At 29.9% G+C, this 12,914-nt stretch overlaps 1 protein-coding gene across 1 annotated transcript; it reads left to right on the plus strand.

Annotated features, from left to right (window-relative positions):
• Positions 1-481: 481 nt before the first annotated feature.
• Trhn (tryptophan hydroxylase) lies at positions 482-12,072 on the plus strand. The gene is made up of 10 exons (XM_085205919.1): positions 482-807; positions 926-1,079; positions 1,512-1,677; positions 1,855-1,905; positions 4,441-4,558; positions 6,203-6,366; positions 6,863-6,989; positions 9,791-10,023; positions 10,685-10,901; positions 11,218-12,072. The coding sequence occupies exons 1-10, from the start codon at positions 541-543 to the stop codon at positions 11,305-11,307; spliced, it is 1,587 nt and encodes a 528-aa protein (XP_085062045.1). The 5' UTR covers positions 482-540; the 3' UTR covers positions 11,308-12,072.
• The last annotated feature ends 842 nt before the right edge of the window (positions 12,073-12,914 follow it).

Below are 12,914 nucleotides of genomic sequence, written 5' to 3' on the forward strand. Positions count from 1 at the left end.
TGTGTGTATGGTAAATGTAATCTAATAACAAAGAAATATTAATGGTATTCTTCACAAACAGTATCTAGTTCATTTTGAGTTACGATAAAAATCGGGATCTTCGTAAGAGCTATTATAGTAGATTCTTAATTTATACAAGTATATAGTGGGTATGGGTAAATTATAAAAAACAATTAATAAGACAAAGCCGCCATAACGTAACACATAGTAAGCTAAAGAATAATTATATCTATATCGTTTTTGTTGTTAATATATCAATTTATTTTAAAAATATTTTAATCGTAATGTTATTGTAATTAACAAAATTATAAAAGTTCAAACAAAAACGCGAAGTGTGTCCGTGACTTAACGGAATAAAAGATCCAAGTTACACTGAACACTTGATTCAGCCAATCAAATAAACCCACCCTCCAGCGATCTCCCGCGCCTCTTCTCCTTATAAAGAGGGATACGTAGCGAACAAGCCGCAGTCAACCTTAGAAATTGCAACTGGCAGTAACCCGGTGTGATAAATATAACAAAAACAATACCAATCTTAAAATGAGTGGCTCAGGCAAAGGACTTCTTGGCTTATGGTTGTACAGAAATGGATCGGATTGGCAAGTCAAAAATGAGGCTCCTCATCATCCAAAATTGGGAGAACTTCATGCAGCTCAACAACAAGCTCAAGAGGGGGAAAGAATCTCAGTGATCTTTACAGTTAAGAACCAAGTGGGGGGTCTTGTCAAGGTGTTGTCGGTGTTTCAGGACCTTGGCATAAATGTCATACATATTGAATCTCGAAAATCTGCTATGGAAATATCTGCTGTGAGTTGAGTTTAATAAGAAATTATTGAGCTTCAGCAATGTTCAGCTTCATCAGTTTTTACTTTTATATATGTTCAAAAGTATACTTAGAATTTAAAATATTCATAATGTGTTCTAGTCTGATATCTTGGTTGACGTGGAATGTGATCCGCGGAGAATGGAACAGCTGAAAAGGATGCTAAAGCGTGAGGTACAAGATTTCGAAGTGGTCTCCTCTCAAACTGGGGAAGAGTTTCCACCAGCAACGCCATTATCTGCCGCTGCTAGTTTTGGTATTGTCTTTTGAGAATATACAAAAAATGTGTATAGTATTAAAAACAAATGGACCTGTCAATTAATGAATAACGATTTCTTTGATCGGAAGTTTCTATTTAAATATTTAATTAAGTAACCATTCAAAATGGATCCGAATTAAATGATTTAACTAATTAAAGGACAGGTTCGACGAATGACTTTACTCATATTGTGGGATAACTGGGGAACACCAAACAAAGTAATCATTAGCGACACCAACTAGTCATTAGTTAAATTGAATTAACATTACCTTCCAATTTTGTTTATTTATTAACAACGAACAGAATCATGTTTCATTATCTAAAATGGTTTCGCTGAGATTGGAACATGCTTCGGTGAACATAGAAATTTTATCATGTTTTTTTCTCACTATTGTATTTTTATTTTTAAATAGTTGAAAATAATTTTAGATTTTGGTGAAATGTCGTGGTTTCCCCGAAAGATTTCTGACTTGGATAGAGCACAGAATGTTCTCATGTATGGCTCAGAATTGGACGCTGATCACCCTGGATTCAAAGATCCTGTTTATCGCAAGCGACGGGAACAATTTGCTGCTATTGCTAATAGCTATAAATAGTAAGTATTGCCTATGAAAACTCCACGTTATGATTTTTAACATAGTAATATCCTTAAAAGTGAAAACACCATGAGTACAATCATAAATAAATAAAATAAATATGTATATTAGATGATTAAATTTTTTAAGATATTTCAAATAGAATTAACTTTCAATATTATTTGTTTTTTTTATAGCGGACAACCCATTCCAAAGGTGCAGTATACTGATGTCGAAATAAAAACTTGGTAAGTAAATAATTTCTATTGTCAATGCGAAATATACTTTTCTTTTATTCAACATTAACCAAACTTTATATAAAATATAACGCCTCAGTAGCGTGCCATTGGAGAGGCCTATGTCCAGCAGTGGACGAGGACAGGCTGATGATGATGATGATGATGATGATGATGATGATGATATAAAATAAAACTAATTTTAGTGCTAAAGAATTACATATCTGCTTGCAAAAATGTAGAGTATAAATTTCTATTATCATTTCAATGGATTCATTAAAACGGTGCAAATATTTTGACTGTAGGAAGCATAAGAACTTTAATGTATGTTTAATTGTCATAAATGTACATTATAATTTGCATGAGCTCTATTATATCGTTCTTTAATCGTTTTTAATACATTTTTTTACTTTATATAATATGATGTGATATACTTTTTAAAATATTTTATACCAAAGAGATTCGATTGCTAGAGTAAGCATACATGAATTTTCATTATTAATATCAGTTATTTTTTTTATTGTTGCCTTATAAGCCATTGATGCTGAATTAAAAAAGACTTGTGCCTTGCGACTATCCATCTATTACTAATGCGATCACCTATTATAAATATACTCCATACCCTAAGATAATATAAATGCTCGTTGAAATGCTATCTTTATTTTGACTTATTTTGATGTTTTTTTTGTTTGTATAGTAGGTTAATCTTAAAACTCAATGGTGGAGGGGAGGGAGGGGATCCCAAAAATAACACATTTTAAATAGTAAATAGATCAATATTTTTTGCATATATTCAGTTCCTGCATATAGGTCTATTTGAAAACTATACTAGTTTAAAAAAAACATAAAACCCGACTTAATAATTATGACAGTTGAGTCAATTTTTTTTATTAATTTATAATTTATAAAAAAAATCTTAAATTCGTTAAAAGTTTCTTTTGAATTCTTCTTAAAAAAATGTAAACATTCAATCAAAAGAGTTAATTGTATTATTCAAATACTTCTAAAAAGTTTAATTCCAAAAAGATCTGTTTAACTATTACTTTAGGTTATTTTTTGTGCAGTAATCTAGTTTCTCTCTCTGGCAAGACCGACAAAGCGTTATATTTCACCAATCAGAGATTTCTGGCGATAAGTAGAGAAATGAGTGACTTAACTCTCACACACATCACTATCTCCTCTTTTGTGTGAGAAAAAGCATGTTATCCTTTATTTATATATATAAAAGGACTTGTCCTCACTGACTGAGGTAAGACGCACGCCGTAACCGATGATGGTAGAAACGTGAAATTTGGACAGATGTTTACTTTCATAATCTGGACATCCACTAAGAAGGGATTTTGAAAAATTTTAACCCTAAAGGGGTGAAATAGGGCTTCAAAGTTTGTATGGAAAAAAAATTAAATCAGCACCGATTTTTATAAAATTTGAAATTTAGATTTTTAAAAGCATTTAATTGAACACGTATTTCATCGTTTTCTATAATTCTCTCCCTAAGGGTGCAAGTAAACAAAAATTCTAATAGTGTGATGTCACCATATATTAAATAATATTGAAATATATAAGGAAATATTTTAATTATTTAACCATATCAAAAATGTAAAAAAATAACGACTAATACAAACCGACATTCATATATAATTTAACCATGCAAGTTCGCTCAAATATTAAATAACAAAGCTGTTTTAATAGACCAAGTGATCTCAAGTGGATCCATTACGTTAGATATACTATATAAACACTAACAAGCTTACACGGACCTGTCGCTCTGAAACTAAATTAAGCTGTGCATGCGTCGAAGTTAGTGCAATATCCTACGTAATATAAACTTTCGTATTTGCTACGAAATTAAGTTTCTATTCCAAGTTTATCTTAGATCTACTTTGTAAGGACCTTTAATGCAGAAAGTGTTCTTATATTGAATGTATAATTTATAATATACAAATATCACTAACTTAGTAAAGACGCCGTTACTGAACAGGACATTAATTCTGTTCAAATTGTGTTCGAGATTTTATATTTGAAGAAAATTCAACATATATCTTCCTTTTTGTCCTGTAAAATACAAAATAAGATTAATAAAAGTCATGCAAGCTACACACTTACAGTCCGCAAGGACAAAACTGAGTTTTGCATGTGTTTTTCACATGTAATGAAGGAGTTATAATATTATTTATTACATTTAATCATTAAAAAAAATTACATGTAATAGAAAAAAAGTTAGCCTCGGTGGTACTTGGTTGGCCTATACCAGTTTACACAATTTTATGGCCACCAAAAAAAAGCGAACTGCAAATAACTTGTTGTTTTTCATATATTTTACATAGGTAGTTTCTTTTTCAGCTACTAAAGTCTATTCAATCACGGAAGCGGAATTCCAACCACTCTTTTTAGATCAATCATAATTATTATTGATGAAATTAATATTGCTTTGTTCTTCGCATTTTGATTAAATAAAAATATGAATACATTATGTATATAGTAAAATTTTTCAATGTGATTAATAAAAATGTAAAAAAATAATCAATTACATTAAATTTATTACAGGGGAGTTATTTTTCGGGAGCTTTTTAAGCTGTACCAGCAGCACGCTTGTAACGAATATCTCGAAAATTGGCCTCAACTTGTTAAATATTGTGGTTATAGAGAAGACAACTTACCTCAGGTACGTATACAATTATACACATAATAATTATTATTTAATAATAATAATAATTCATCAATCAATTCCACAGTAGTAGCGCAAGGGCACAAAATGTGACTGTAAGACAGGTTGTGGGTTCGATTCCCACTCGAGGAAATGTATTATTTATTTACATTTAATTTCTTCATTCTTGTGTCGAGGCAAAGCGCGGCGTTAAGTTCCGCCACCCAACACGTAATGCCTCCGGAATGGGGAACGGAATGTCTCAACAGGTTCCCTCTGCCTTGCCGTATGCGGGATACATCGTGAAGCTGATGTACATAAACCAAAATTTTCTTAAAAATGTTTCCAAACTAATAGCAAATTTTTCTCTCTCTAATTTTCACAATTCTCGAAATAGTACAAAGAAAACCGATATGTAAGTTTATTTGCTGAAAATTCGTAGACATAGTTGTACACCTGGTGAATGGATATAATATCTTGTATGAAATGCATTGCTACGCTGTTAGTATTCGTAGCGTTTGTTCGAAGATCTACGTCTCATGCTTGAAAATTTCCATGTATTTTTGCCAATTCTCGTAATTATCAGTATAATATAATAGAAAATTTTTATTACGTGGTATGGTTACTTATTTATTAAAAGTGTCATTTTATGTTTACTGTTCATTGGAATTGTTACGATTGTAATGAAAAAGAAAATTTATATTAGTAGTAGATTTGAAATTGAAACCTATTTCGTGTAATTTTAAAGTCATAAAAATAATTCATATTCAGAAGGCAGTTTTACTTGAGATTATTGTGAGGAAGTTCCTCTCTCTGGAGCCCTAGCCACCGATGTCTTGGGCCCTTGTCCTCGGAAGAATGTTTTTTTATATTTTTAAATGTATTTTTTATGACTCTTTATATTTAAAAACTTAATTAAATCTATTTTATTTATAAACATGTTTTAGTATAAATATATAAAAGCGCCATCTTACTTGAAAAATCTGCTCATGAAAATATCCCTTCTGCTTCATATTCGAAGTTTTATTACTGTAACAATAGACGGCACCTCTTCTTTCAACAGTGTCGACTGTAGATGACATTAGTGTCTACTAATAGATATTATAGCGTATATTTTAAATTTTCCCTTTATTCAATTTGCCTGTCTCCATAAGGGAAATTTTTGAAACGGTTTTTGGCCCATACGACGTCTGAATTGTTTATATCTTGCACACATGTTGGAATCTGATAGGATATTTTCAAATCGTAAAAAAATGAGCTAATTTGTAATTAATTCTTTAGTATTTTATAATGGCATCATTATAATCGACAAGAAGTTCAAGCATTGCATGAACATTAAGTTTCAATGCCTGGTATACATTGTATAAATAATATCTGTAATAAGGGCCTCGTTGCCTTTTCTCTACTACATTAAAATTATTGCACATTCAAAATTTAGATTACATAATATTGTTCATTATACACATAGTAGCTTGTCCTAAAAATATTACTTTTTTTCCAGGTAGGTACAGAGAACCTAGTGTCAAGACAATTCGTTCCCCTTTTAAAAATATTAACTAGAATTATCATACTAATAATTTTCCATAGGTAATTGAAGAAAAAATGTAGATTAAGTAAATAAACATTTTCACACAGACATTAAATCAATTTCTTTTATTAAAGTTGGAGGACGTCAGCACTTTTCTGAAGCGAAAAACTGGATTTCAACTTCGTCCCGTGGCTGGATATCTTTCCCCTAGAGATTTCTTATCTGGCCTCGCCTTTAGAGTGTTTCATTGTACGCAGTACATTCGCCACTCCTCTGACCCATTTTATACTCCAGAACCGTAAGTATTTTCATTTTCATATAGTTATAAAAAAACTAATTTTCATTAACTTAGATAATAAAATCATACACACTTAAGTATATTATACTTGTTTAACATATTATATATTGACTTTATTAAGATAACTCCTATAATCTTATATACTCAATTATTTTTTAAATAAAATAAGAAAATATAAGTGTTTATTTTAATTTTGTAATTTCATAAATATCATGATAAGTTTTTTTTATTATGTAAATAATCGCACAGTTCATGTGGACATACCCACGGGCGAGTTATTAGTTAAATATGCGTAATAACCTTACATAATATGTATGTTTAATATAATATATAACTACTCTCAATGATTTGTAATTTTCATAATAAAATAAATTATTCGATAGTCACATTACAAAAAAAAATCATTAATGCCAATAAATTTGTTTACATAATGTTAATATAAACAAATATTTTTTTCAATAAAAAATATTATTCTGTAACTATACGATATTCACAGTGACTGCTGTCACGAGTTGCTCGGGCACATGCCGCTTCTAGCAAACCCTAGTTTTGCTCAGTTCTCCCAGGAACTTGGCTTGGCTTCACTTGGGGCGTCAGATGAAGACATTGATAAACTAGCAACGGTAAGAATCATTTTTCAACTTCTAAATCTGGCATGAGAATATTTTCATATTTTATTTCTATACTAGCGATCTGCTCGCGTCCGTGTTCGCTTCAACCGCACGATATTATTTATTAATCTGAATTGCTTTCGTATTCTAATAGCATTATCATTTTCAAGACTGTCATCTATTTATATATAAATTACTAATATTTTATATTGTATAATTTTTTATTTATGATTCGATTCAAATAAACCAAAAATATTAAATTAAATATTAAGGAAAATTTGCCATAATAGTGAAAACTACATTTAAATTGTAACCAATTTAAATGGAGTTGCTATCGTTGCTGAGATTAGCGTGCACATATGTACAAACAAATAGAATTTTGACAATTAATGTTTCCGATTCTATTACATTGATAAATACCTTGCCATGCCTTTAAAAATAGATTTTCTCCTATATATTCGATGTACAGATAGCGATCAGTTATATAATAATTTTATTATATGTATAGACTAGCAATCCGCCCGTAGCTCCGCCCGCCTAAGCTTTACGCTTATTACTTTAACAAACTGAATTTCATTCATGTTCTAATATAATATAATAATATTATGCTTTCTTGCAATTATGGCATGTGAACATATGAAACACTAACAGTTCTTATGCTGTTTTAGTTATCTCTTTTTTTACTTCAGATTTTTCGGATATTAACTTTGTATGAGTAGACGTTAAACCTAATGACATGTTTATACTAAATAATAATAAATATATATGTCAGAATTACGCATATAAATAATGACTCGCGTATTCGTACTCGCGACTATCGCGTTCAGTCATTCCTTTGTTCTTCTTAAGAGCTTTCGTCACAGACTATACTATTTAAAATTAATAGTCCAGTTGTTTATGGTACTTTAAAATCAAATAAAATAACCATAAAGTTCTACCGAGGTTGTAATTAATTTAGAATGATTTTTGACAATAGTCGTCTAGTAATGTTTTTTTTTTTTTCAATATAGACTCAACCGACTTCAACCAAGTTTCTTGTTTTTTTTTTTTTAATTATTATCTGCTATGAAAAATATGTTAATTTCTTACAAAATTTGTATCCGTAAAATCTAGTAATATGAATATTGAACGTTTATAATATCTTCTCCAGATGTTTATTGTCGCTTATAATATTTATTTCTATCTAAAGAGAACATGTAGTGATTTGCCACTAAGATCGTTCTGTAAACTAAAAGCATTTTTGTGACATTTTTTTAAAGCTAAGAAAAAATCTACTATTCTTTTTATATATATAATTTGACCTAACTTTAAGATAAAATAATATTGAATAATACTCTTAATATTTGTGAAACATTATCCAAAGTATACATCAAACATGGAACACTTTTAGGTCAGTTCGTGAATTCACAAGTCAAACATTTCAGGCGTGTTTATAATTCTTATACGTTTGGAAATTATTTATTAGTTTAGAAAAGTCAGTTTCTTTTTGCTAAGATTTTTGAACATGAATAATGTTTCATATTAATTAATGTATATTTTAGACTTTGAAATCATTTTAAACTTGAAAAAGTAATGGATTTTTTTAAAGTAATAGTTCAAAACATTATAATATTAAGATATTTAACTATCACGATATATCATAATGTGATATCATATTCATGAAATTTGAACCCGTTACTGTCAATCAGATTTTGTTGATACATCGACATATTATATTAATTCATAATTTTTTAGTTTTGTATTTCATAAGTTTGAAAACGGCATATAATACATACTACGAAGAGTATTTTTAAATAATTAGTGATAGAGTCAGTTATATCAATCCTTAAGTGATGACTGCTCAAAACAATTGCTTTACACAAGAATACAAATACTTTGCTCTGGTGTCATCCATTCGACTCGTAATGCCTCCAGAACGAAGCTGAAAAACAAAATAAATATGGAAACGAAGATATGCTTCTATTTGCATTAATTACGAAGACAGCAACGCCAAACTAATAGGCCATCCTACGTTTTGTTTACATTTTACAACCACAAAGCCACATTTCATTATCAAAGAGCTCAGTGCTACAACTATTTAAATGGACATATAATTTCACACTGTATCTTGTATATAGCAGGGTAGGCAGAGGGAACCCGGGAACCTAGTGTTAAGATACTTCGTTCCCATTACGACGTTTCCGTATCCCAATTTCCGCCTAATTCTGGAGGCATTGCGTGTTGAGTCGCAATCAAAATCAAAATCGGAGGAAGGAAGGAAAATATGAAATATTTCATTTAATTTCATTTTTTCATTTAAAATATTATTATTGATTATTGATACGGTAGGGATAGTCATGTACATTAAAAATATATTTATTTTAAATACTTACAATTAGGTATATGTATTAGATGGAAAAACTAAAAACTCAACTAACGAAACGTATTTTAATAATATCATTTTACAAATTCAGTTTCAAACAAATTTCAAGTGCCCAAAGTTGATTTTAGATATACATTAATATGTAAAAGGAAAACTGTTAAAATAAAAATATAAATAGTAATTTTGTAAAATTACTGAGATATTTAATGTTCAAATTATAAAATATATATATTTTTGTTTTTAGATAAACAAAATGTAACGTAGATTAGAACTCGCGCCTCTTAAAAACCATTCAAGAGGAACGGGATCATATCCTACTACGTTTTATGTCTTAAACATATGTTTATAGTAGAAGATTCTAAAAGAGTATTTTTCTTTCGAAACTGTCGAAAAACAATTCAAAAATATTAAAAACTGTATGTGTTTACATTAACTGGAAAATCTTCCTTAGCTATACTTCTTCACTGTTGAATTCGGGCTGTGTCGTGAAGAAGATGGATCTTTCCGTGTTTACGGAGCCGGCTTGCTCTCATCCGTGGCTGAACTGAAGCACGCGCTGGCTTCACCCGACAAAATAAAGAGATTCGACCCAGAAGTCACTGTAAATGAAGAATGTATAATTACATCTTATCAAAATGCATATTATTATACCGATTCATTTGAAGAGGCCAAGGAGAAAATGAGGTCAGTTATTTTAATATTTAATGCTTGTGACGTTTAAGGATATTAAAGTAATATGCTAATTTTGTAAATGATTATTTATTTTATGGTTATGATTTAGATAAATACTTTAATGATTCAAATAAATATTATAATTTCATATTTGTTTAGTATTCTTATAGTAAATTCTAATGTATTTATTTTTAATATCTATATACATAAAATCGAAAGATCATTCACTCATCACGAAATCTCAGAAGCTACAAGTGCTAGGAATCTCAGATTTTGCATAGGAGTTACATATAGGATGTAGGTGCTCGCTAAGACGGGAATTTGCAATATTCGACTTCTAAGGGGTTGTTTTTGGGGTTGAAAGTTTGTATGAAACTTCGTCACTACAAATGCTAGGAGTCTCAAATTTTGCATGGACATCACTTATAGGACGTAGGTAGGTACTCATGGAGACAGAAATTAATAATAACATAGTTTACGCAGGGGAAGCCGTGGGCGGGCCGCTAGTATTATATAAGATTGAGTAGACACGAAACTGACATAAATCTAACTTCGCAGATGGTAAACATTTATACATAACATAGTTTCATAAATGAAAAACATTTCTAATATGATATGTTTGCCTAGAAACTAAAAACGTTAACGTTAACTTATTTTTTTGGGAATATTCCAGAGCATTCGCGGACAGCATTCAACGTCCATTTGGAGTGCGTTACAATCCATATACTCAAAGTGTGGAGGTACTAAGCAATGCACAGAAAATAACTGCGCTCGTGCGCGAGCTACGGGGTGACATATGTATTGTGTCGTCCGCCATTAAGAAAATATCAGCACAAGATTCGACTCTCGACGTTGAGACTATTGCTAACATGCTCCATACTGGACTACAGGTGATTTATTATTAATTATCTCATAAATGACCTCATTAAATATAAATTTATAAACGCGACAGGTTCTGAGTTCGATTCCCACTCGAGGGTGCTAAATATTTCATATATATTTTTATTTCTTCGTGTATTTTTATGTTATAGTTAAGGAATTATTATTAATTTTACCCACAGCTTCGTTGAACTTAAAATTTTTAAGTTTTACAATTCACTTAAACCAATAATTTTAAAAATTGCTTCATTTTTTACATCAGAATTTCACATATACATACATGTATATTACACATACTATAAAAGTTAATAAATATTTAATTTTCAGGTAAGTGATAGAAGTCCTCAAAGTACATCGGGCGGAAGTTCCCCAAACTCTGAGCGAGCTTTGACTCCGAAATCAGAGGCTTCCAAGTAAACGCTAAAATCTACTTTGAAATTTTAATCAAATGTCATATCTCGCTGTACTCGTATATCTGTAATCTAATAATTTTGATTATTAAATAATATTTAATATAACTATTGAAAATAACATACTTTAGAATATTCATAGAGAATAGTGTTCTTAGAAATTGAAAGTATTATTATAATATTGTTAAACGTAATATTATATAAACATTATGAATTTATATATACGCAATTTTAAATTAGTAGTTTTCAATTTCAATTGTATTTATATATTAAAATTCATTCCTTCACTCTGGTACCAAAGCAAAAGTGCGGCGTTGAAATCCACTTTTCAACAGGCAATGCCTGGACAATTCGACAAAAAGTAGAGAACGGAGTGTCTTAACACTAGGTTGTCTCTGTGTACCTAGCTACATATATTCAGGTTAAAGAGTGAAGTTGAAAAGAGAATTAAAATTTAATAGGCAATAATTTTAAATTGATTAATGTCATAACAAAATGCATACTATTTGGGAAATATTTAAATGATGATAAAGAGATATAAAATATACATTATATAGATATAATACGCTTCACAAATATATGTACTGCACTGTACTAAAGATAGTATTATAAAATTATTCTTTATAAACAATTGGGATTTATTATTAATTTTATAAGAAAAAGATATAGTCACATTTTGTTTAACTCTTTTAGCGTGTTGTTACTATATTATTTAAAATTTATTACTATTTCTTTTTGTATAAATAATTTTTCATTTTCTTAACGTAGGATCTCACATATTATATATATTAAATCTATTTAAAAGTTACATGCATGTAAAAGCTTAATAAATGAATTCCAATTAAAAATAGATGTATTATTTGACGCCTTTACACTTTTATATATTTAATTTACATTTTTACACTTATTAAATATTTTAATATTTTTCTTTAAGTATTAACATATAGAGTATTAACATATAGCGCCACTCAAAACACAATGCCGGAACTACCTTAACGTTAGCGGAGTGACATTAAGCTCACAGATTCTCTCTGCAAGCCCTGTTATGTACGGGATATAGCCTAAAGCTAAAAAAGATATAAGATATAAGATATAGATCTAGATGCCACGTATGTCACCACTTATGACATCAGCAGGGACGTACTGGTGTGGCCATCTTGGAGGATGCCTAAACATCGTGCGCTCGTATGCTGCTCGTGATGGAAGTCCTAGTCAAGGCAGGCAATGCTACACTCAAATCTTCCATCATCAATTCCCAATAAGTTATAAAAAATATTTTTAGAAAAACAATGCTTGTATTTATGTTAAAGAGAATTGCCAAAAAAATTATCGTTTGAAATTTGCATATTTAAGCTTATTTTTAGCAATTCTTGCAGCTGTGGCGCAGATGCATTAAGTGTGCTGCAAAATCGACTGGTTGTGGGTTTGATCCCCACTCGAGGAGTTATTATAGTATTAGTTAGAGAGGAATTCCCCTACCGATTTACAAATAATTGAACTTAACTATGAATCAGCTAATATTGGTTTGAATTTGATTTTTTTTTAAAAAAATACTATTCCAGAATGAAAAAAACCCGAACGTTGACCCTGTATCATTTTTGATTTAGGATCGTC

This window comes from Heliconius melpomene, chromosome 21 (assembly GCF_056956725.1).
Source record: "Heliconius melpomene rosina isolate 202511_hmr_F chromosome 21, ASM5695672v1, whole genome shotgun sequence".
NCBI classification, from domain to species: Eukaryota; Metazoa; Arthropoda; class Insecta; order Lepidoptera; family Nymphalidae; genus Heliconius; species Heliconius melpomene.